At 58.7% G+C, this 24,741-nt stretch overlaps 1 protein-coding gene and 1 long non-coding RNA gene across 2 annotated transcripts; both read left to right on the forward strand.

The window, feature by feature from the left end:
- Nucleotides 1–2,640: 2,640 nt before the first annotated feature.
- On the forward strand, nt 2,641–6,402 carry OPTC (opticin). The gene is made up of 6 exons (XM_063356604.1): nt 2,641–3,694; nt 4,160–4,282; nt 5,189–5,372; nt 5,475–5,677; nt 5,815–5,910; nt 6,056–6,402. Exons 1-6 carry the CDS (start codon nt 3,212–3,214, stop codon nt 6,224–6,226), a joined length of 1,260 nt encoding a protein of 419 aa, XP_063212674.1. The 5' UTR covers nt 2,641–3,211; the 3' UTR covers nt 6,227–6,402.
- Nucleotides 6,403–21,376: 14,974 nt separating this feature from the next.
- On the forward strand, nt 21,377–23,680 carry LOC134525611 (uncharacterized). The gene is made up of 3 exons (XR_010073816.1): nt 21,377–21,463; nt 21,910–22,144; nt 22,585–23,680. It is a non-coding gene; the product is annotated as an uncharacterized LOC134525611 (long non-coding RNA).
- Nucleotides 23,681–24,741: the final 1,061 nt, after the last annotated feature.

Consider the following 24,741-nt stretch of genomic DNA (forward strand, 5'->3'; position numbering starts at 1 on the left):
GCTGCTGCTCTCTCCCCACGTGAATCATGAGGGGAGAGGGAGGACGGCCGTGGGCGCGGGTGCGAACGCATGGGCTGCGGTGTGGGGCCGCTCACGGGAGCGTGCGCGGCGGCAGGAGGGGATGCGTGTGTGTGACGGTGTGTGTGTGTGTGTGTGACGGGGTGTGTGTGTGACTGTGTGTCTGTGTGTGCAGAGCATGCACAAGGCAGCGAGTTCCCCTTATGTTTTTGTGCTGGAGAAGAAAATCTCCGTATTTTGTGATTGGGCTGTGAATCATGCACTCCCGGGTGTGCGTTCACTTGCTGCCTCCTCGGGCAAGTCAGCCCTGTCTCCTGGGGGAGCCGAGCACCGCAAAAACAGAGCGGCGCGGGGGGGGGTTCGTTTCTTCTCTCTGCACACGGATGCGGGAAGCCCCCACCCCGCCATGGGGAAGGCTGGAAACCCCTCGTTCATGGGGGGTGAGTGGGGCTGCCAGGGTGGGCGTTGAAGGGTGGCTCCCCAGTAAAACACGTGCCGATCTTCCTGGCGGTGGGGAGAAGGCGATGGGCCTGTTGGGGAGCCGGTAGAGATGGTGAGAGGCAGTTTGGAGAAGGATGAGGGGTCTCAAATCAAGCCCCCTTGCAGCTGGTGATGCCCCCAGCCCATTTATGGGGGCCTGAGCAGGGACATCCACTGCCATGAGGGTTTGTACCAACCCTTTGGGCGATGCCATCCACGCAGATATTTCTGCCACTGCCTCTGGGGACAAGGGAAAGTGGGCACAAGGACACCGGCTGCTTCTCTAGGGCAGCAAAGCAGCTGCCCCACAGGCACCACTGCCCCCAGGGACCTTCGCCAGCCCCAGCCCAGGCTTTTGCTTTGCAGTTTCCCCTGTGCTGGGCTGCTGGGCAGGAGCTGACCCCCCATTTCCCCCCAGACTGGAGCAGAAGGTGCCATCTGAAAGCCAGGTCCCCTCCGGCCGCGCTGGACCGAAGCCCCCACTCCCCAGGGAGGGGACAACTCAGCAGCCGACGCCAGAGAAGCGCCCGCGGCCCCTCCAAGGAGCAGAGGCACCGGCTCAGCCGTAATGCCACCCCCAACTGCCACATCGCCTCCATCACGGTGGCCGCCGAGCTGCCTAATGAGGGGCTTAATGAAGATTAGCGGTGGCCCTTTGCTCTGCTCCGCGCTGAGCAGGGCTGGGGCTGCCCTGGCAGGGGGACCGCCATGGGCTGGGGGTGAAGGGGCTGCGGGTGGGTGACCAAGGCTCATCCCCACTGTTGGGGGGAGGGTGTCAGGGTGTCCCCGCCTGCCCAGCAAGCACCGGCAGATGGGTGCGACGTCTCGGGTGGGTGAACGTGTGGGCTGCGAGCTGCCTGCCGGAGAGAGGAACATTTTTACGGCAGTGGGTGGCTGCGTGTGCACGGGGCTGCCCAGCACCGCCAGGAGCCCGTGGGGCTGTCGTGCACACACTGCCCGTCCTGGGGTGTCCCAACCCCACAGGACACCTCCCTGGCAGTGACATCCCTCCCTCCCCCGAGGGTGAAGCAGGGCAGCAGCCCCTGCGGGGGGCATCAAGCAGCCCCCTGGCCCGAGGGTGTGTGGGTGCACACAGGCGGAGATGGGGGACATCTCCCATCTTACCGCCGTGGGGGGAGCAGCATTGCCCCCCGCCCCCATCCATGTCAGCTCCTGCTCCCCAAACCGCCCCCATGTTTCCAAAGCAACAGTGCACGGAGGGGCGAGCAGCGCTGAGCCCCGCAGGAGGCGAGGGGGGCGGACGAGCCGAATACCACCAGCCATCTGGCTGCTGGGGTGGGCCTGTGCAGACCCCAAACCCTGGGGAGCAGCAGGTCCCCCCACATCCTCCCCAGGGCTGGGGTGCTTGCCGGGCCCCGGGGTCCCACCCAACTGAAACCCAGATCAGCAAGGGGGGGCTGCGCCTGGTGCTGTGCCGCTCTTGCATCCTTGGGATGGCCACAGCTGGAAATTGCTCCATGGCTTGGCAGGACCTGGGACGTTCGGGGCAGGGATGAAGCTGGCTCTTTCCCCTTTGCCCAGGGCTGTGCGTCCCCATCATCCATGGGGACACCAGGGCAGGGAACACAGCCTGTTCCCCATCCCGTCCCATCCCATCCCGTCCCCCACAGCCCCAGACGCAAGCCTGGGCTGTTGGAGGACAGCCACCACTGGGGCTGGCTCGCCCCTGGGGACAATATAATGTCCCCGTGGGGGGCTGCCAGCTGGATTGGCCGCATCCTGCCTCTCCCCTCGGCAGTGGCCGTGCCAAGCCCCTCTGTGCAGCCCCCCCTCCTCTCCTCTCCATGCATTAAAAGCCCGGCAGCTCTTCTCCAGCCAGTGCACCAGCCCCTGGGCGCAGAACAGGGCTCTCCCACGCCGAGGAAGAGGGGAAAGGGGGTACGTTCATGCCGTCTTCTTTCTGCTCTGCCGGTGCCGAGCAGAGCCCCGCTGGGCTGGGGTGAGCTGTGGGGCAGGGAGGGTTGGGGGCTGGTGGTGTGTGTGAGGGGGCTCATCATGCTTGTAAAAGTTTGGTCTGCGGGAAACGGGCAGAAATTAGGGAGCGGCATCCTCAGTCTGGGGTGCAACAACTCTGGGCCAGGTCATTGCTTTGGCATTTGGTTTGGGAGGGATACGTGGGAGGCTGCTGGGTGCCCGCGTGGGTGTGCAGCCCGCTGGGTGGGCGATGCTGCCGCGCCAGGTGCACAGGGGGTGCTGGGGACCCATGTGCAGGGGCCAGCTTCAGGTGGGAGCAGGCTCCCTTTGGGAATGGACCCCAGGCGGGTTTGGGTGGGGGGCTGCCAGGCGGGCTGCAGAGCCGGGGGTGTCCCCGTAGAACCATCCCCTGTGCTCAGGGTCGAGTCCTCCAGTCCCCCCAGCGCTGGTTTGCCCAGGATGCTGGAGGCTGAGGAACAGCATCTCAGGGCTTTGGACCCAGGTGTAGGAGCAAGGGGGACCGAAGGGGAGAATGTTAGGACTCCTGGTGTCGTTTCTGCTTTGCTGCTGGGTTTTTTGGGCTGGTCACCAGCTTCACCCACCGCCTTGAGGGGCTGGAGCAGGTCCCCAACCCCCTCATCACCTCCCAATTCCCTCACTGCGTCCTCGGGGCTGGGAAAGCCGGGAAGCGAGGGCAGCCCGGCACGGCCACGGGGGCCTCTCCTGCACAGCCGTCCAGCCGAGCGTGAAATGGGCTGAAAAGAAAAGGGACAGTGTAATGTTCCTGGGGCCGGGGGCGGAGGCTGTTCGTCCCCCGCGGTGGCCGTGGTCCCCGGCACGGCTGCAGAGCGGGGCTGGCTGCGGCCGCTGTGTCGGTCCTGCCTTCCCATCCCTCTTCGCTTTCACCGCTTTGCAACCATTTCAGGGCGCCCAGCCCCGTCCTGCCCTGTGTTGCTGGCCCTGTTGGATCCCTGTGACCCCCGGGACCATGGTCCCCAGTGCTGCCCTCGGAGCGGTGACCCCAGCCGGGTGCAGGATGCGGACCCTGGCCTGGCTGGGCATCACCAGCCTGTGTCTGGGGGCAGCTTGGGCTGTCCCAGCCAAGGAAGAGAGGAGGAAGGCAGAGAAGCCAAAAGCTGACCTTGCGCTCTACGAAAACCTGGATCTGGACAACTACGACCTGACGTTGGACAACTACGGCGAGATCCTTGACCTGAGCAACTATGAGGAGCTCTACGACTACGGTGACCTTGGTCCGAAGGTGAGGGGGATGCAGGAGAGCACCCGGTGCACAGGGCAGCTCTTCTCTGGGTGCACCCCGAGAAGGGGGCTTGGTCCAAGAGATGGATGGGGCACAGTTGGAGAACCAGCCTCTTGCACAAGCCTACGAGCCCTGGTGGCTCTTCCACCGCTCTTGCTGGTGGTTGGAAGGGCTTTACCTGGCCCTGACCTTCTCTGGCTTCCTTGTCCCCCCTTGGCCAGCGCATCGCTGCAGGGCAGCTCATGGTCAGGACTGAGGACCATGAGGCTTCCCGCATCCCTCTGGGCAAACAGGGAGGGGACTTTCTGAGCCCCTGAGCTAGGAGAGTTCTCCAGGGAGGAGCTGACTTCCAACAAGACCTACCCAGTGCCCATGACCCCTTGGCCAGTGCCTACTGCCCTGGAGGGGCGGGGGGGGAGGACTCTCTCGGCCGCCCCAGCCCTCACCCCCAGGCTGTGTTTGCAGATCGAGGTTGGCACCCTGGCTCCTCGTCCCAAGGACCCCGCGGCTCTCCCAGACCTGGGCGCCACGGCCGAAACCCCGAAGCTGCCGCCTCTGACCACCGCCGGCCCCGTCCACCCGGCACCCGTCCCCGCACAGGGTGAGTGCGGACCCCTGGATGCACCACAGTGGTGGGGTTTGGTCCCCATGGGATGCAGCCACGCGTCCCAGGGGTGGCAGGACCGGTGTTCCGGAGGAAAGGGAGCAAATCCTTTTGCCACCAGCAGACAGCAGCAGCTGTTTGCTCGGCCCGGGGTGTTGTTGGGGGTGCGCCTTATCGCACAGCAGGCAGGGGGGCTGCAGCGAGACATTTCTGGGAAACAAGAGCTCCAGCAAAGCAGCAACATTTTAATGAGCAGAGGCATTGCGACAGTCGGACAGAGTAGCAATTAGATTAGTGACAATTAAAATCCTGTAGCGAGAGATAAATATCTTTATTCATTTTCTGTCACTCTGGACTGGGACAAATTAAGTAGGAGGCAAAGGGAAATTGTTGCCTTGCTGCTTTGAACTCCCCCACTAATGGATGCCGAGTCTCGCGGGCGCTGGGGGAGAGGAGAGGGAGCACATGCATGGGGGGGACACGACTTTACCCCTCCTGTCGCCCCTTCCCAGCTTGCCGGGACCCTCACGCAGCCGAGATGGGGGTTTTGCTGTATGCAAAACTGTTTTCTTTTGTAGCGTTTCCTTCTGCGGGAAAAAACAAGGGGGCCAAGCGAGCCCTGGGTGTAACGCTGCTGTGCTTGGCAACCTTGGCATCCCCCCCTCTCCCGCGGGAGGTGTTTGGCCCTGAGCAGCTTCGTTTATTAGCAGCTCTTTTGGCTGTGAGTTCCTGGCCCTTCCCTTGCTGAGGTGCCCTGGGCGGTTTCGCTGATGAAGGCGGTGGGGCGGTGAGAGCTCTGGGTGCTAAAGACCCACAGCACGGGCAGGGGTGGGCATGTCCTGCCGTCTCCCTGCGTGCTGGGGTGCTTCGTGGGGGGGGGGGCGGGGGAGCCATGGGCTGCCTCTGCACCCCCAGCCCTGCCCAGCTGCCGGCTCTGCCTGTGCATCGGCACCTCCGTCTACTGCGACGACGCCAACTTGGAGCACATCCCGCCGCTGCCGCCGGAGACCACCTACCTCTACGCCCGCTTCAACCGCATCGGCACGATCCGGGCCAGCGATTTCACAGGGCTGAGTACGTGCAGGCAAAGGAAGGGCCAGGCTCTGCAATGGGGCACAGAGGGGATAAGCGGATCTGCGTAGGTCCCTCTTCATCCCCTCCCTCCTCTCCCACCAGAGAAGCTGAAGCGAATAGACCTGACCAGCAATTTCATCTCCTGGGCGGACGTGGACGCCTTCCGCCTGCTCCCCAGCCTGCAGGAGCTCATCCTGCCCGAGAACAGGCTGACGGCACTGCCCGAGCTGCCCCGCAGCATCGTCCGGCTGGATGCCCGTCTCAACAGGATCCCCAGCACCGGCCTCCAGCCTGAAGCTTTCCGGGTGGGTGCTGGGGCTGCCGGTGGATAAATCCAGGCTGGTTTTAACCCAAACCTGCCATGCCAAGGGTAGTGGGACTGATGCAGAGGGCTGGAGCGGGGCTGGGACCAGGGAGGTTCATCTCTCTGCTCTTCCCACAGGAGCTGAAGCAGCTGCAGTTTCTCCATCTGTCCGATAACCAGCTGGACTATATCCCGGCGCCCCTGCCCGAGAGCCTGCGCTCCCTGCACCTCCAGGTGAGACAAGCCCGGACCCAGGCTTGTCTGTACCTGAGTCTAGCAAAGCCCACCACCACCTCCCCCTCCTCCTTCTCCTTCTCCTCCTCCTCCTCCTCCTCCCCATCCCTTTGAATCTGATTTTGCCCGTTGCCTCCCTGGCCAGAACAACAACATCCAGACCATGCACGAGGACACGTTCTGCGACAGCCAAGACCACAGCCAGATCCGCCGGGCGCTGGAGGACATCCGCCTCGATGGCAACCCCATCAACCTCAGCCTCTTCCCCAATGCCTATTTCTGCCTGCCCCGTCTGCCCACGGGCCGATTCTTCTGAGCCCCGTGGCCCCAAGGCTGGGAACTGAGGGCAAGCATCCCCGCACCCCCCGTGCCCCCACCCCAGACCCTGCTGCCCCACGGAAAATGCAGGGTTAGGGCAGGTACATTTAACCCTGGTGTGAGCTGAGCCTCCGTGTAGGGGTGAACTCAGTTTTGGGCCAAACGGAGCCGGGGGTGGGCAGCTTTAATAAAATGGAGACTTTAAAAATGCATTTGGTGTCTTATTCTCAACAGCGAGAGCAGCGGAAAGCCCTCGCCCAGCCCAGCACTGCCCTGTGAACCGTGCTTGTTTGCAAACACGGAGACTTCTCCATGTCCCATTTCTTTCTCGATTCCCCCCCGGGGCCTTGGGCAGACCCCTCCGTGTCTGCTTTCAGGGTTTCCTGGCCAGGGGCCGGGAGCTGCATTGCTCCAGAGAGGTGATGCTTTGGCCACATCAGGTTTGACCTGTGTGACCGGACTGTCCCCTCAGACGTCCCCAGGTCCATCAGGTGGGTCTGTGTGGCTCCTGAGGATGTCGGACACCCAGGTGTGAGCTGTGGCCACAGCTGGGCTGTCCCCGTGTGCTCCAAAAGATGATTCAACAGGAAACCTCGGCGCAGAGCAACTGGAGTCCTCCGTCACCTCACCCCAGCCCCGCTGCATCCCCATGGCCCCTGCTCTGGGGGGACCCTGACCCCCACTGGGGCTGGGAGCTTTCCTGGTACCAAACGGGGTCTCCAGCATGAGCTCTGCCCAGAGGGAGGGTGTCCCTGGGTTTGGGTCTGCTTAAGCTGCGGAGAAAGGCTGGACCAGCACCGGAGCCTGCTCAGCCAAACGGCCCCAGGTCCAGCAGGAAAGAATCACTCGGAGGTAGTTAAAATATCTTGTATCATCCCAGCTTTCAACACCCGAAAAGAGCTGCCCAGTGGTGAGATATTTTAAATATAATGTATTCACCCTCTATATTTTTATACACATGTAACAAACACGCATACCATGAGAGGGATGACACATCCCTGGAGAATCCAGAATCCTGAACTGAAACCACTGAGCTCAGCCCACATCCTCCAGGCTCGGGGAGGCAAACTAAGGCAGCTGGAGAAAACCAAGCGAGAAGATCCAGCTTCTCATCTAGGGGCATGCCACGATGCCCGCCGGGCGTGGGTGCTGCCAGCCTGCCTCCTCGGCACAGCACGGGCACAAGCGTGCCGGCAGCCGGTGGCACAGAGCACATGTGTGTGCGCACCACCTCTTGCCTTTCTTTTCCATGCAAAACCCCACTCAGATGTGGATTATGTCCATCCAAAAGCCAGGGACCTTTGTAAATGGGAATTTGGAGGCGTTCCAGCCTTTCCTTTCAGGCAAGATCTAAAATGCTAAGATTTATTAGTGCTGTTGTCGTGTCATCTTCAAAACAGCTGGATCTATCTATCCCCTGTCCGTCTACCCCTCTATCTCTCCTCCTTCCCCATCCATCCTTTTGACACCTTCGCACTGTCCTTTACCGCCGGTGATCTCATCCGCTCCCGTGGGATGAACTGTGGCCGTGAGCCAGGCTGGGCTCCAGCGGGATGGAGTTGGCCAACTTTTCCCAAGGGCGAGCCCCGGTCCTTCGCGTTCATCCCACTAGATGGCAAGGCAGAGTGGTGGGAAATGCCTGACCTTCGCTTTGGGCTGCAGACTCAGCTCTCTGCTCTTTACCTCCCTTCTGGGGTGGTTTTAGCATCTCAGGGGCATGCCCACGCAGCTGGGGAATAGCCCAGGTGCTCGGTGTTGGCAGGGGAGGGATTTAAAGGAGCTGCAGAGAGGAGAGGGGGGTTTGCTCCGTGGGGGAGGAGAGTGAGGTAGGTGGAGGGATGTCTCTGGGGGCGAAGGGGGCTGCTGGCTTTGCAGAAACCGAACTTTTCTAAGAGCGATGGGGTGGTTCTGGGGGGGCTTTGCTGGGGGAGAGCTGAGATGCAGCAGTGCTGTCCTGCCTCGGGTGGCTCTCAGGTCCCCTCGCACCCCTGGGAGGAGGGGGTGGGCTGCAGCAGCAGGTCTTCCTCAAAGCCCTGGAGGGTGTCGTGCTGGGGCTACCTTTGGGAGGGGGCTGCTGGGGGCTCAGCCCCACCGTCCTGCTGATGCGGCTATTAACTGTGCTCTCGTGTCCTTGTTGCTGCCACGTAGCAGGGTGGGGGGAAGAAACCAGTGCCTGTCTTTGCAGCATCATGTAGGGAAAAGCAGCCCCCTTCTGCTGCTGGCCCCGCAGCCCTTTCCCACCCCGCTGAAGCACCTCATCCCCTCCGTGGGGATGGGATGTCCCCAGGCTCTCCCTGAGCACCCCAACGGGGCTGGATGGATCCTGCCCTGGAGCTGTCGTGGAGGCACAGAGCCCTCCCCGGGGCTGGAGGTGTCAGTGGGCATTAGAGGGGCTCTGCTGAGCCCCGCTGCCGGCGGGACAGTCCTGCTCCAGCTCGGCAGCATGTCCAAGACCCGGCCACCCCCTCTGTCACCCCTCCTGCCCACAGCCCCTTGTCCCTTAGGCTGTGGCTGGGCAGCTGGGAGTCCTGGCTCCTCTCCGTGCCCTGGTGTCCGCACCTCTACCCAGCGGAGGGGCAGCGTCGTCGCCTGCGTTTTAAAGTCGTTTCTGTGGTGGAGGCTTTATAGGACTGCTCAGCCTGTCCCGTGCATATATGCATGGAAGGGACGGTGCATCTCTGCTGAGATACATGTGCTGCTTCTGCCAACATGCCCCAGGCACTGCCTGAGCCCAGTGAATGGGGCTGGCAGAGAAGCCAGAGCCGCTGCGGGCACACGGGGATGGGCAGCAGCAGGGGAGGGAGCAGAGGAGCCCGAGAGAGGAATTAGAGCAGGGCCTGTGTTAGAAGCCATGAGCTGGAGCTGTGCAAAAGCATCGCTCTGATCTTGGGAGCGTTTGCTGAGTAACAGCAGGAGCTGCGGGGCTTCACAGTACTCTGTGATGGGAAACAGCGGCAGCCCCGTGGATGGAGACAGTTAAATGATGCGGGATGGGGGGAAGCACCAGGAGCAGCCCCGGTCGGAGGGGATGGCTGAGACAAGCGGATGCTCCCAGACTGTTTTGTATGTGCAAGGAGCTGCCTCCCCTCGGTATGGGGTATGCAGGGAAGGACAGGGAGGAGCAGACTAACTCCGGGCACTAACCGCCCTCCTCTCATCCCCTCCGGCTGGATCCACGGCTGCCCTCTCCCCGGGCACACGGCAGGCACTGCAGCAGCCGAGCAGAGGGCTCCTGTCCTGCCCCTCTTGTTCTCCTCCCTCCCTCCTCCCTCCCCCAGAGATCCTCTCCGTGTGCATTCATGCAGCTCTCCTCCCTCTGCTTCTCTGCCGCTCAAGGTCACCTTCCTCGCCTGGGCTGGATTTTCACATATTGATTGCTTGGCTCTACCAGCCAACGTCTCGGTGAGCTCCCGATCTCACGCCAGCTCAGCATCTTGCCACTCTCTGGGAGAAGCATCTCCATATGGGCCCCCCTCCTCCTCCATCCTGCCCTCCCCCTCCACGCTCTCCTCCCAGCCCTGGCCATGCATCATTAACCGGCACCAAAACAGAGACGGGGAAGTCTTTGAGCCTTGGAGAGCAGCAGCCTTCGCCCTCCTCTGCCTCTCTGTCTCCTGGGGAGCATCACGTGAGCGTGCTCCTTCCCTTTGGGTGATTTAGGAGGATCTGGGACAGCGTGTGGCACCCTTGCAGGGACACAGCGTGCTGCAAGGCGTGTCCACGAGCTGCCTCCATCCTCTGCTGCTCAGCCTTCCTCCCACAGGTCCTGGTCCCCACAGGGGGAAAGGAGCTCCTCTCCCATCACCATGCCCGTCCCTCTTCTTGCTCCCCACCCAGATTTCTTCTCTGCTCTCCTCCCGCCAGCATGACCAGGGGCTCCCTGTGCCACTCTGGGCCACGTCCCTTGGCCACCACCTGGGGACAGAGCTCTCCTTTTCTGTCCTTCTGCAGCTTCTCAGCCAGGGCAACGCAGGCAGCTTAGTGCAGGGTTTAGGGGGACCAGGACAGGAGCAGAGAGGTGGTGGCTGAGTTTAGGGACTTGGAACAGGAATCAGCAGTGGGAGGAGGAGGAGGATGGAGGCTCTTAGCCCTCCTGGGACTCAGGTAAGCTGGGAAGAGGAGATAACACAGGTCTCCTTGTCCAGGACAGTGGCCATGTCTATTCCAGCCCTGTCCCCAACCTGTGCCGAGGTGGATTTATTGGCCAAGTGCAAAAATCAATGGCAGGATGGAAAAAGGCCACTGAACTGTGGATGCTGACAAGCTGCTGGCCTCCTCCGGACTAGAAATCACCCTTAAACGCTGCTGGGGAGGAAATGCTGTGGCCCAGCTTGCTCAGCGAGTGAGGCACGGATGATAACAGCTTTATTTATAGCACTTAACTGGCTGTTGGCTCAAGGCACTGATTTGTGCTTAGCGTGCGATCATTTAGGGCGGCTGTTTGTGCAGCTCATGGCTGGAGCGTTTGCTGAAGCCCTCGGCGAGCTCCCACCGCCTGCCAACGGGGCAGGACTTTGCCTGGGGTTCGATGTGTCCCACTCCCTGTCCCCAACCCAGGCAGCTGGCCGGGGACCAGGCTCCCCAGGACTGACCAGAAACTCGTTTTCCTGCCTACATTTACACAGCAGCTCCTCTGGAAAAGTCCCGATGGGTGCCTTAAGGTCTGAGAGGTTGTACAACCCTAACACTAATGGAGAAATTAGTAGCAGCCAACCCAGGAGAGCTGTGTTGCTGCCCGGTTTCCAGATCTGCCCCTTTTATTATTTTTATTTTTTTAAAATTTTTTTAAGGATCCCAGTGCTGGGATTCATTAGATGGGAGCTGCAAGGGCTCTGGAGATGAAAGGGCTGTTCATGAATTATCACCGGGGTGCAGACAGCTGCCCGAGCCCCTTCAGGGAAACTCAACAATGGAAATAAAGGAGGGGAGGGGGGAAAAAAAAAACCTGCTTGGGCTCTTCCTCTCCCCATTTTCCACTTCGCCACTGGAAAAAGGAGGAGGAAAAACTCAGCAAAAGGAAGAGAAAGAAGAAAACACATTCTTTCCCTCTTTGCACCCCCCCCCTCAAATTGTGAATGTTTAGCATAAAAAATAATCTGTGGAAAATCAGCCCCCTCCATGCAGCCGACTGCGGGTCTCCTAAGGGCTGGGGGTGCCCGCAGCACCCCGGGGGGCTTTCCCAGTGCTCCTCCTCCTCCATCCGGCTCCGGAGCAAGCGGGAGTCCTCGCCATGAGCTGCTCTGGGATGGGAGACGCGACCAGGATACAGCTATTATTAGCAGCGTTGCGTTAGGTCTTGTCAACAGGAGCCCTGACGCCTGGGAAAGGCTCTGCGACGGGAGGCGCGTGTCCTCCGGGAGGGGTCGTCGTCCCCCCCCTCCAGCTTAACCCAATTCCTGCAGAGGGAAGAGGTTGGAAGGGCCTGGGTTTGGGGCGGGGGGGGGCTGCAGGGATGCTGGGGGTGATGGAGCCGAGGCAGGGGGAGTCTCTGCTGGAAGCACCTCTCCCAGGGAGATGTGGTTGGTCTGGAGGATGCTCGAGCCGCTGGCGTGTGATGTCCCTGTTGCAGCCAGGAGTGACAGTGTCACCTCCTTGGGCGGGGGGGGGGGATGTTGAAAGCTGCTTGGCATCTCCCCAAAACGGGGGCATTCCCACCCTGGTGCGGCTCCCAGCCTAGGGGCAACTGCGTCCTGCCCCCCAGCAGCCCTGGCCTGTTGCTGCCGAGGGAAGAGTTTCTCCAGCATCATTTCCAAGGTGACTCTCTGTTCCTGCTCCGGCTCCCATCCACCGGCTGAGCGCGCCAAGCCGTCTGACCGGGGAGAAATGATGAAACAGAGAAAAATGCCAATAAGCATGGTTCTTCCATGCTGCCAGCTTTTCCAGAGCTGCTGGGACAAGGACCAGTGTCCTGCTGGGCATGCGGGTCTCCTGACCGGGGATTCATCCCCCAGCTCAGGGTTTCCCCGCTCCTAGCTTTAGATTTTTATTTATTTTTTTTTAATTGACCTGAAACCAGATTCTTTCAAGCGTGAATTGGGTGGCCACAGGTTGGTTTAGGGGTGATGCATCCCTAGGGAAGAGCTCAGCATGGCAGCAGCCGGCGTGTTGGTGTGCCGTGGACCCTGAGCGGGAGGAGGAGAGCCGAGCTTGGCAACCCTGATTGATCGCCGTCTTTTAAAATAACAAGCCGGAGCCTGGATCTTCCGTTTCTGTAGGATGTGGAAAACCTGGAGAGGGGGAAGAGAGAAACAGCTTTGAGAGAGCGAGTGCGAGTATTGCTAATTTATGATCAGAGAAATATATGTTTGAGTTTGAAGATTACAGGGAAAGGACCTGGTGTTCAGCCGATGATAAATCTGTTTTATCGGGGGGTTGTGAAAAGGCTTCCCCACAGGGAAAATTGCGGGAACGCAGAACATAATTACCCCAAATTCCAATTTGAGTAATTATTTCTACCTACCTGTCACTCCCCTGGTGCTTTCAGCTGGATGGAGAGGTTTTGCTTTCCCTTGCCTCTCCGCTTAAGAGCCAAAGCCGTTGTGCAGCACCGCTGGGCTCTCTGAAGAGCTGGGCCAGCCCCGCGTGCTGGGGGGGCACATACCTGCGGGGTTTTGGGGCTCGCTTCCATCCCACCCCAGCCCAGGAGCTGCCTTTTTCCATGGCTGCTGGGTGGGGGCTTGCTGCCACATTTGCCCACAGGCAGGGAGGAGGCAGTGGACCAGTGTTGGGGGGGATTTGGGTGGCCGCTTCCCAGGATGTCCTTGCCCTGGCGGAGAGGACGAGCACCCTCTTGGGTAGTGGGGACCCATGGGGAGAGCCCCTGCGTGCAGACAGGAATTTTTTTCCCGTGCCTGTCCCTGGGATGGATGGCTGTCGGAGGGATGCTGGCTGCTGGGGACGTCCAGCCCCGTGCCCGCTCCCCCCGTCCCCCCCCTCGGGCTCGGCGCCGTGGCGGTGAGGTAATCGAGGGTTTTACTGCAGTGGGCCGTGGACAGCTTTTCTAAGCATCGTCTCGTAATGCTTCCCCAAAGAGCCCGGCAGGCTACCGGCCGCATTAGGAATCGATGCACATCGCAAATGGATCGCCTGCGCGCTCTCCTCCACCTCGCCACGCTCTCCGGCTGCCTCCCTGCGTGTCCCCTCCCCAGCGTGGCCAGGGCTTCACCACGCCAGCTCTGCCCTCCCGGTGTCACCCGGGTGATGGGGGGGCACCACAGACGCTTCCCCCCAGTTCAGGGCTGCAGGGGCAGCTCCATCCCTGACCTGGACCACCACATCCAGGTGAAGCAGTCGGGCTGCACCCCCTCGCCTTTTCCCCCCCGCCGGGGACTCGCAGCAGGCAGGCGCTGCCGTTGGAGCGGGTGACAAGTGTCTGCATGGGCCAGCCAAGCGGAGAGGAAAAAAAATGACCCCAGCGAAAGCGGGGATGGGCTCTGCATCTCAAGTGGCTGCCCGGGAGACGCCAGACACCAGGGTCCCTCCTGAGAGGACCAGGGCCCCATCGCCTCCCAGAGCCTGTGTCTGCGGAGAGGGCAGTAACGGCGGCGATGGCACAGCGAGTTCAGCCGCGGAAGGTAGAAGCAGTTGGAAAAGCGGTTGCTTTGCCCGCAGGGATGTGGAGCAGCCCTGGGGGGGAACAGCCTGGGGGTGGGTTTGTCTCTCGTGGGATTTCCTTGCAGCTCCATCCCCAGATTGTTCTGATTTATCCCCTCGTTAGCAAAAGGAGAATTGGATCCTAGAAGGGCTCTGAAATGAGCTGGTCACACACCCAAACCTGCGGCTGCTGGCCCTGGTCCCTCTCACCCTGGCTCTCAGCGCTCATGTCAGAGGGTGTGAAATAGGTGAGGGAAACTGAGGCACAGAGCGAAAGGGGCATCTCCTAAGGACTCAGTGAGCCACAGGAGAGGACACCAGTCCCTCACACCCTCCCGTGGCCTCAGTTTCCCCCCCAACCAGGAAATCACCTGCAGTGAACCATGGCTCAGCACAGGGATGGAGAGTCCTGCACGGGGGCTTGGGGTCCTCCATGGGAGGGGAGCGATGGGGACTGCGGAGCAGGGATGGGGGTGACATGGGTCAGGGTCCCACTCAGTATCTTAAATGCTCTTTTGTCTGCTCAAACACGAATTATTCCATTTCCCTGCCAACCTCCTGCCTGCATCCAGACTGCCTTGTGTCTGCTGAAGAGACGGAGGACGTGCGTGCCGGTGGCTGGGGACAGAGGGACTCCTCGGATGGACGGACAGGGCTGCAGTGGGGCATCCCTTAGGTAAGTGGGCAGAGTAGAAGCAGAGGGAGCTGGTCTCCGGCAGGTCATTAGGTGGCTTTGCCAAGGGGCTAATTAGGCCAGGAGGATCCCTGGGGCAGCAAAGCTGGGTTTGCCATTCCCCGGCCGGCTGCTCCGCACGCCACCGCCGGCACCGTGCGTGGCCATGCCTGGACCTGGCGGGGGGCTCACGTGGCTCCGCTGATAAAACTTGCATGAGGACATGCGCAAAAATCGATGGCTGCGCTTATGAATTAATGATCGCTGAGCGGATCGATGCCGCCTGCCCCGTGCGTGCTGTATTGCTAATGAACACCAGCAGTGGGAGCGCGGGAAGGGCCAGCGACTTACTGCTGCAGCGCCTTCCGCATCTCTAGTTATGTGTGTTTTAAGCGTATTTATTTCGCGTTCGCTCCCAGAGCTGCTTTAAGCAGGGGATTTCCAGGAAAGGGACCTGTATGCTGCGGGGAGGGGGCTGCCGCTTTTTCAAGGCGGGGACATTGGAAAGGGACGGTGGCTCTCTGCTCCGTGCTGGAAGGGGTTGAATCAGCGGCAGGCTTTGTAAATACGTATGTGGGTAATTTCTAATCAAACACCACAGCTCTCGGTGCTGGCATGTGTCACTCCCGTGGCATTATCTCTGCAATTAGAGCCTTTTTTTTCACACACACCCCCCCCCCCAATTGCATAAGAAGCTCTCGGTGACTCACTGGGTTTGGGGGGGGTGGGGGGAGAGGCGAATCGGAGGCGGCCGGCTGCGTCTGCGCGCGTGTGAGGTGTGAAAATCAGCCGCTCAGGTGCTCCCTGGTTTGCAACTTGCTCCCGAGCGAACCTCACAACTCCGCTGCCCTCCCCGGCGTCACCGCCGGCACCCTGCTTTGGGGACACTCGTCTGTCCCCCTGTCCGCGAGCTCCCCGTCCGCCCAGCATCGCCTTCTGCCAGGGGTTTATTTTTGTCCTTGTCATCGTGGCTCTGTTTGTGTGCTGACGACCCTTTGGCGCTGATAATAGCGTGTTTTGGATCCCTGATTAAAGGCGCTGCAGTGTCAGAATCAATAAACGTTGGCGGCTGAGACCATAATAAGTATAATAATCCCCATTAGGGTAACAAATGGGGGAGAGAGAGTGCAGGGCTGCTAATATGGCAATGCCATGAATCTGCTTCCATCAGCTGGAGCCGCAGCATCCTCCCCGCGAGGGGCAGGGACCACAGTTGTCTCGATATTTGCCGTCCCCGGCATGGGCAGAGCCCCTGCTTCTGGCTGCCGTTAACGCCTTGCCTGCCCCAGCCTGGAAACTTGGCTATGCACCATTAATTACTGGGTTTTTTGCTAATGGTGTCCCCAGCGTGCGAGAGGGGCCAGGGCTCGGTGCAGCCGGAGGAATTTCTTATCCTGCCCCAAAGCTTAAAGAAAATTTAAAGACTGAGATTATCGAGCAGGGGGAATTCCTGCTCCGACCCATCCTGCTGATTGGTCTTGCAGAGCTCGAGTGTGGCGAGGGCTGGGAGGGAAGGGAATGCCACTGGCGTGAAAGTAGCTGCCTAGGGGGAAAAAAAAAATAAATAAAATATACAAATCAATGTGTAATTGTGGCCCCATCGATCCGTGGCTCCGCCGCTGCGGGTCTCCGCTGCGCTTTGATCAGCTTTCACCGTCGCAGACGAGAGAGTCCCAGCAGCTGGGGGTATTAAATGATGTCAAGCACTTTTCAGGTGAAAACTATAGATTTTTTTTTTTTTTCCTTGAATAAACCCAAAACAGAGTAGCAGCTGTTGGGATGGGGGACCAGAGCAGCCACGGGGCTGGGTACGCTCTTCACAGGAGGGACGCTATTGCCTCCCTGACGGGATTTCCCCGAGAAGCTGGAGCGATGCTCCTTGCCCATGACCAATGCTTCATCCCCTCCCACTGCAAAAACCACCTCCGACACTCAAAAAGCTGCCAGCCAAGCCCTGGAAATGCCCATGGAAAAGCCCACGGCCACGGAAATGCCTCCAGCCATGGGGCACGGAGTGATGGGGCTGTGCACGTTTTGGGGGCAATATCTACCCACGTGCCCTGGGAATGAGAGCAGTCCCAGGCAGAACCTGTCGGTAATTTTTAGACAAATTGGTTTTGCTTTAAAAAATGGAGGGTTTGTTGAAACCCGGCATGTTTATAGAAAAATATTGGTTTCAACAGATTTCTGTTTCAACATGTTTTTTTGGAAGAAAAAGGAAAGCTTTCCAAATTGTCAAAAGACCCCAGTTGAACACTTTCTCGGCAGAGCATAATCCATTTCTCAGCTCCAAATTACTTTTCATTTTGCAATGTAAGTAAATGTATTGCAAAATCCCCTTTTGAAAGGGGGCTGAAATCCTTCTGAAATGGTTGGGGAGGACCTCGGCGACAGACGGGGATTAACTCGTTCCAGCCTGGGCTCTGGATTTTTCAACCCACGTCCTTTCTCCTTTCTTTTCGATGATGGTTTTTCATCCCGCTGCAGGATGGTTAATACCAGCAATCCCTTCCTGGTGCGGAAATTGCTTCATCTACAGGCACCAAATATTAAGGGCTGGCAGGGGACCCTACATGGGGGCAGAATAGCTCATTTTTGTGCTGTTTTTCTCTGATTTGTCCTACTTCTGCAGCATTTTTCCTGCCCTCGGTCAGGGAGAGGATGCTGGTGGATGGTCTTGTCCACCGCAGGTATTTCTCCCGTACCAACGGGTGATGCTTTGTGGCCAAACCGCTGGAAAATCTTGTTGTCGCACTGATCCAGCAATAATTCCCTTCAATGGGACATGGGATGGCATCTCCAATAGGGACCTCCTCCATCCGTATGAGTCTGTGTCTTATCCGAGCTATTGCAATTGTGGGTTGGAAATGCAGCCTCCGGAGCGGGGAGCCCAGGGCACCGCAGTGATTTTCCTTGGGAACCTTGCTGGTCCCGAGAGCAACTCTCTGTAGATTTTTGCAGCCTTCTCTGCCCCTTACGTACTAATCAAACTAATAACTTAATTCCAGATTTCAGCTTTCCCAGCGAGGAGGGGGGAGCCCAGCCCGCGGGCTGCACCCGGTGGAGGGAGATGCTGGAGCAGAGCGAGGGCTCCCTGAATTCGCAGCGGGATGCAGCCAGAGCCGCAGGGATGCAGGAGGATCCAGAGAAATCTCTGGACTGGTTCTGGACTCAAAGAACTCCTTCAAAGAGTTCTGCCCAGGGAAGTAATTGAGTCACCATCCCTGGAGGTATTTAAAAAATGGGACGATGTGGGGGACGTGGTTTAGTGGTGGACTTGGCAGTGTCAAGCTTATGGTTGGGCTCAATGGTCTTAAAGGTCCTTTTCAACCTAAATGATCCTATGATGCTAAAATAGCCCCCTCCTCCCCTGCACAAGCTTCTGCACAAGCTTTTCCAGGCGCAGGAGGGGTTTGGGTTTGGGAAGATGGGGTGGAGGTGGGTCTGGGAACCCCCAAACAGTGTCGGGTTCCCGCTGGCCGTTGCATTAATGACTCAGCTTGAGTTAGCGAAATGGTGGCCGTGTGGGTGAGCGGCCAAAATCTGACCTGTTTTTCTCTTTATTATCGCTGCTTGTAGATCACGTGCAGCTCTTTAGTCGAATGTTTCAATGCCTCTGTAGAGCTAGAAAGGATTCGGAGAATGCGGGTGGATTGTTTGCAAACTTCTTAAGGCTGCAAAGTGCGCTCCAAGCTTTCCTTTCTTTAAGAAAAAAAGGGAATCTAAGCCAGTGGCCAGTTTTGGGGTGTTTGGGACAAGTCCTGGAGTGGTGCAGGGATTTGCAGCAGAGCCCAGGGCACAGGGAAGGGGACATCACCTCCTCCTGAGCCTGGTGGCACTCACAGCCTGAAGGGGCATGTGGCCAGCGCTGGGCCATTTATAGCTGACCTAGGGCTGGGTTTTGGTGTCCGCATGGAATTCGGTGGCTTTGGGTCTGATGCCTCCCTTGCAATCAAATAGAAACCTGCAATTATAACAAGCCCATAATCGCATCTGTTAGAGAGTCTGGGATGGGCTGGGATATCCAGTTCCAAGCCAGGGAAGGTTTTAGGAGGGTGGAGGGACGCAGGGAAGAGCCAGAAGCTATTTCAGCTGCCTGTGCCACCCCCTTGCCTCCTGCTGCTCCAACTCGAGTGCTAACAAATGCTTTACGGGGAGCTGTGCCAGCGATGCTCGGCGCTCGCAGCACGAGAGCAGATCGTCGCCTTGCCCCGCGCAGGGAAATCCCTTTGATGCTAAAGTGGCTGCAGGGGAAAAGAAGAGGAGTGGGCACAAACGCATCCCGCTCGGAGCGGCGGGGCTGGTTCATTGAGCAGAGCCCTGGCAGGCTCCACCACGTCCTCCTGCCGCTTTTCAGCGATAGCTGGCGGGTTGGAGAATCGCAGCCGGCTGGCTTTCTGCCTCCTCGCTGGAAAAGCGCCGTCTTGCTCCGTGCACCCACAGCGAGATGGGTCTCCCGCAGCTGGGGGAGGAGGGTTGGTGCATCCCTGGCCTCAGGGACACAGAGGGGATAGGGATATCCTCTGATGCTGGAGGATAAACCCTGGAGCGGGGCAAGGATGCTCAGCACTTGGGGTGCAGTTGGAAAAAAGGAGCAGAGTCCATTATGGGCAAAACCCAGGGCTTTACAAGCGTCCCGTTGTGCTCCCTGTTTTCCCCCCTCCTCCTGCCTTCGCAGGGCGAGGGGAAGCGCTGGCAGCCTGACAAGGCTCGAGTGGCCTCTGGTAGCCGCTGGAGTGTTTTCCAGCAGCGGGGAGGGTCTGAGCAGCGATGCTGAGGCGATTTGGTGTTGTCATCCGTGACGCAGACGTGTCACCGTCCCCTGGGGTCCCCATATAACGGCTTGTGCCAGCTCCTGCCGTCGCGACAGTCTCTGACTCCACAAGCGCAGGCACCTGGGGCAGGAGCATCTGCGCCTGCAGCGGGAAGCTGGCCACAAAGCCCGGCTGTCCTGGGAAGGGCTGCGGTCACGTCCTGGGGATGGAAATCCCTGCCTGGCCCCAAAGGACTCAGGGGAGGTGGGGGAGGACACGCTGGCTCTGCCTTCCCCCTTGGACACCCCTCCGTCAGCCTGAAGTTAGATGCTGAGAGCACGGAAATTCGGTGCTGATGCAAAGCTCGCCTCTCCCCGGGTTTTGCCAGGGAGGAGGCAAGGGAGGAATCTGGGGGAGGAATCTGGAGGGCCTGTCGCCTTTCCCAAACCCTCCTGGGAAATCCAGGGGAAGAAACGTGGACCTGGGGTTAAAACCCTGGAGCCCAGGTCTCAACAGATGGAGCATCTGCTCCAGCTCCGACACAGCCCATGCTGTGGCCAGGGGCAAATCCCGTCACCTTCCCTGCGCTGAGCCCTCCCGTGTCCCTCGCACATGAGTGTGTCCCTGCATCAGCAAACACCCCAGGGACACCCGCGATCGCCGCCTGGCATTTCTGCCTGGCAGAGCAACCCTGCTGCCAGCCCCAGCCCCAAACGCCAGCAAAGATTTTTCCCGGGAGGGCAACGGTTCTGCCACGGCCGCTGGGACGTTGCTCCCCTCCACGATGGTTCTCTCCCCTTCTCCCAGGCTCTTCTCTCTCCCACGTTACCCCTGCAAACCCGCCGGGCTGAATCCCCGCCACATCTTGGTCCTCAGCATTTCTCAAGCCCAGGTCACCGCCAGGGGTTTCCCCAGGGACCTCGCTCCCGCCTTTCTCCCTGTGAAACCGCTTTCCTAAGAGCTCTGGAATTAAAAAAAGAAAGAAGAAACAGCCCTCTTGTTCTGCTGCGATGAACTGGCTCTTTTTCCAGTCACAAGGGCGAGCTGAAGCAAAACTTTCCATACTGAGCAGGAACAGAAAGAGAGAGGGAGAAGTATGAACCCTCCTTTAAAAAAAAAAAAAGAAAAGAAAAAAAAAAAAAAAACAACCAAAAAAACACCAACAAAACACAAAAGCCAGCAAAGCCGAGCGCTGTCTTTCCCCCATCTCCCTCCTTTTTGGAACAAGGCAGTGAGTTTGCAGAAGTGTGTTTTAAGCAGGAGCAGATGCCGGCGTTCCTCGGGCTGGGAGGGGTGAGCTGAGCCCAGGAGGGATGCGGAGATAGAAACCAGATTGCAGCAAATATTTGTGTTTTTAATTGCTGCGCGGGACGGTGGTGCGAGGGGTGCTGGGAGCCAGCTCTCGTGCGTCCGGTGCCTTGAAATACGGGTGTTTAAGGGGTTTTACTGCTCGGTTGTGTGCAAGTTTCCTGGCTGCTTCGGGGGCCGGAGAGACACAAATGGGGTTTAAAAGCTGAAGGTCCCTGAGAAACTTCAGGATGCCAGGAGCCGGGGCTGTGGTGAAACACTGGGCGGGAGAGACGGGTATCAGGTGCTGCCTTTTGGGCTGGGAAATGGTCTGAGAGCTGTGGTCTGAAGCTTTGCAGAGGGAGGTAGAGATGTTCGAATCCAGGGTGCCCGGCAGGGGCTCAGGAGGGAGTCGGGTCCCCGCAGGATGCCGGCCAGTGATCTCTGCAAGTGGTGGTCCTGGCTATCGGCAGCACTTTTTCCCACATTGCTGTGGGAACCAGAGGTCCCGAGGAATCACGGCCTGCGGGGGTAAGGCTCTGGATGCACGTGGGGGCGACGGTCCCCGTCCGGCAGCGCTGGCTCTCCACGCGCCATGGAAGCGGGCTCGCTCCAGGGCACCCCACGGAGCTACGAAGAGCTCTCGGTTTCTTGACCGTAAGTATTTTTTTAGGATGTATCCTTGAATTTGCTTTTTGGTGAATTCTCTTCTGGTGCAGAGGTGCCCGTTAACAGCATCCAAAAAAAAAAAAAAGAAAAAAGGAAAAAAAAGCAAAGTCCAATTGAAGCCACCTCACAGGTTAATATAAAACCAGCTCCAACAGCCCAACGCCAGCGTCCGCCCATTGCTGCTGCTGCTGCTGCTGCTCTCTAAATACCTGCGGGGTCCTCAGTCCAGGGAAACGCCAGCCTGGCCCCTGGAAATTGAGTAAGTCCGAGCAAGGGAAAAGGGGTCAGAAGGAAAATTGGGCCGTACAAGTAGTGCCGGTGTCCTGGCACAGCGGGATAGTGGCCGAGAGGCTGGCAGAGCACCGGGACCTGCCTGGATCTGCCTGGCTTCCTCCACCGTCAATCGGCTTTCGCGATGAACCTGTTCTTCCCAAAATCTCGGCTATAGGTTCCTCCCATTAGCAGTGCCCTCCGTCCTGCTTCTGCTACATGATTCATCCCGAGCACTCTCGTTATTGCTCCCATTAGTCACGCTGACATAAATTCTCCTTTGACAAAAACGCTATATGTTTCTCATCAACTCCGCTCAGCCCCGATGGTTCGTGTCCTTAAAACCTGATCCAAATTATGTGACTTTTCCGCAAACCCCCTCCATCCCAGTAATTTTTAAATGATGTACCTGCTTTTGCTATTTTGCCCATGAAGGGGGAAAAGGAATAAAACTGGGTAAGAGCAGCTGAGCCTGTGCTGGCCTGTCCCTAGGGGACCCTCCCTATGTGTTCAACGGCAGCAGCGGGCTGGATCCCAGCCTCCCGGTGCCGAATCTTTCGGGATGGCTTCAGGAATCAGCGTGTGGAGTGATAAGCTACCCTGGCTCGAGATGCTCATTTCCAAAGATTACCCAAAAACCTCGTCCTGGAAGAAGCCGTCTCCTTTGAAGGTTCGTATCTGGCTGCATCACTCCTCGCCCTCTGCGAGGGACGGGTTTGGGATGCAAGAAGGCAGCAAACGGGGCTCCTCTGCCCCAGCCCGCTCTCCTGCGGAGGGTTTGGTGTCTCTGGGGCCAGGGGGGGCTTTGCCCGAGGGTACAGAGGGTGTCTGGTTGGGGACAGCCTCGCACGTTAGCCATCAGCCGGCTGCCCGGCTCAGCCGGAGCGGTGGGCACGCAACCGCCCTCCTCCTGGAGCCGGTCCCAGCCCTGCGGCGCGGGCGGCTCCGGGGACAGCAGCGACAGCCTTAAAAGGGGTGACAAGAGCAGCAGCCCAGCTCTTGCATGACCGGCTTGGGCTCAGGAGCAGCCCCACGCTGGGAGGAGAGGCAGGGACGCTCCAACAGTGACAATTCCCCACGGATTTCCTCCTTTCACCACCTCTTTCCCAGCACCACCATCCCATGCCGGCTCGCGGGTATCTCCATTGCTGGAAGCAGGGCGATGTGACCTGTGCGGAGAGGGGATGCTGCCGTTCTGGTCGGCCCATCCCTGGCCACCGCGGCTTCGCCGTCATGCTCGGAGCAGGGAAAAGTGCTGGCCGCAATACCAGCGGATGCCCAAAATCCTCCTGCCAGCTTTCTCAGGAAGGTTAGAGGTTGTTCGCGGAGACGATGTGGGAAAGATGAAAATCCCCCCTCCCCTGGCGGTGACCCTCCCCTGGGGAAGCGGCACTCGCTGGGAGCTGACTCCTCTCGTTTTCTGGAAAGCAGCGCTTTGAGCAAACTATTTATAAACTGAGTTTTCTTTAACTCCTGAAATTGAGCCATAACTTCAGACAAACAGGAAAAAAAAAAAAAAAAAAGAGATGCAGGCAAATAAATGCAGGCAAAAATAAATATACAGGCAGCCTAAATTTGCAAAGCAACTAGTAATTCTGGGAAGAGCTGGGATTTGGAGACTTCTACAATGGGGCTGGTAAAGAGTCTTCTCAAAAGGCTTCCAGTGGCCCAGGGGGCTGAGGACGAGCAGTGGCACTACCTGTGGGATGGGGCCGGTGGGATTTTGCCCGGCTGCCCAGCGCTGTGACTGCTCCCCGACTGAAATCCTGCTGATATTTAAGCCTCGCATCGCCTCTGCCCACCGGTAATGACCGCGCTGGGAAATGCCAGGCAGCGTGACCTTTCTCAGCGCGTCCTGCACGGCTCCTGCCCAGGTTCGTGCAGGGGATTTATGGCCCCTTACCACCCATGTTTTTACAGGCTCATTTATCGCCACGGCCTCAAATGCCAGCGGGGTCGGGCGATGCCGCCCAGCCCACGCCATGGGCACGGTCAGGATGGTGCGGGCTGCCCCGTGATGCTCCTGCATCCCATGGTGCCCCAGCATCCATATGGCACCAGGGGCTTGTTTCAGGCTGCTGGATGGGCAGCACCTCCCTTTCCTATCAGACCACCTCTTTTATTTTAAGCCTTTCTTCCAGCTCATGCTGCCATGGGACTCGCTGGCACGTGCCCACCCACGGCATCCCCGCTTCTCCCTCCCACCCATCCCCGTTTCCCCCACTGGCACCCCCAGCCCACCCCTAAAATACATTCATCTATTTCTGCTGTGGGAGAGAGCGGCTTCGGGAAACAGGTCCATAAATCACCAGCGATGCTTGGAAATAAAAATCATTATTGTGATAAATGGGGTTTTATTTCTCTTTTAAGAAGAGGGATCGTGAAAGACCAGGGCAAGGAAGAGCGGGGAACAGGAGGTGTTGCGTTTTCTATTTTTGACAAGTTAAGGGGGATAAAGCTAATTGCACGAGAGCTGTTTGAAGAGAGAGGGGAAGAAATAAGCGTTTGCTGCGTGTCCCTTGCTGGGGATGGAGGGAACACGAGCGTGTGTGAAGGCTTCCCATACAACTCCGTTATTAGGATAATACATTGCACTGCTCGGGGTCGTGCTCGTGCCTCAGAGAGGTTGTCCTGGCCGTGGCGTGGTGCTTGGTGTTGTATAAACCCACAAGAAAATGCTGTCCTTGGCTCCAGTCTGTGGGTGATTTTGTGCTGGCCACACCAGCATCCGCATCCCGCAGCATCCGCATCCTGCAGCATCCGCATCCCTCAGCACCGTCTCGGTTCCTGCTGGCACCACGGACACCATGGCCTTGGAGAGCAGCTCCCGCAGCCGAGGGGAAGCTTTGCACAGAATGACTTCAGGATTTGGCCCCGAGCTCCTGGGGATGGGAGCTTGTATTAATTAAGCAGCAACGATCCAAGTCACAGGGCATTTCCTGGGGATTAATGACTGGCTGGGAGGAGTTAATGACTTGAGATGAAGCCAAAAATCCCATTTACCCCAACCGGTGCTGAGTCCCAGCACACGCTTTGTGCCAAGGTCAGCACCGCCATTTTAAGGCAATTTTTTAAATTATTATTAATAAGAATAATAAAGTGTTGGAAATGGATTCTTCTTTCCCACCACGGTGATGCAGCTCAATTGCCGTGGGCAGGCTCTCGGGCAGAACAGGTGCCCCTCGTATTAAGCCAGCCATCAAATGGAAAGAGCATCCTTCTCCTCAGCCCCTGCCGGAGCCCTGCCAGCACCTCCTGGGGACAGGA

This window comes from Chroicocephalus ridibundus, chromosome 20 (assembly GCF_963924245.1).
Source record: "Chroicocephalus ridibundus chromosome 20, bChrRid1.1, whole genome shotgun sequence".
NCBI classification, from domain to species: domain Eukaryota; kingdom Metazoa; phylum Chordata; class Aves; order Charadriiformes; family Laridae; genus Chroicocephalus; species Chroicocephalus ridibundus.

What these genes read in the sequence shown, in the direction of transcription:
- OPTC (XM_063356604.1), top strand. Translation starts at nt 3,212, where the DNA reads ATGTTCCTGGGGCCGGGGGCGGAGGCTGTTCGTCCCCCGCGGTGGCCG. An exon ending in ACGGTGACCTTGGTCCGAAG is followed by an intron (nt 3,695 to 4,159) that starts GTGAGGGGGATG and finishes CTGTGTTTGCAG; the next exon opens with ATCGAGGTTGGCACCCTGGC. An exon ending in TGCGCTCCCTGCACCTCCAG is followed by an intron (nt 5,911 to 6,055) that starts GTGAGACAAGCC and finishes CTCCCTGGCCAG; the next exon opens with AACAACAACATCCAGACCAT.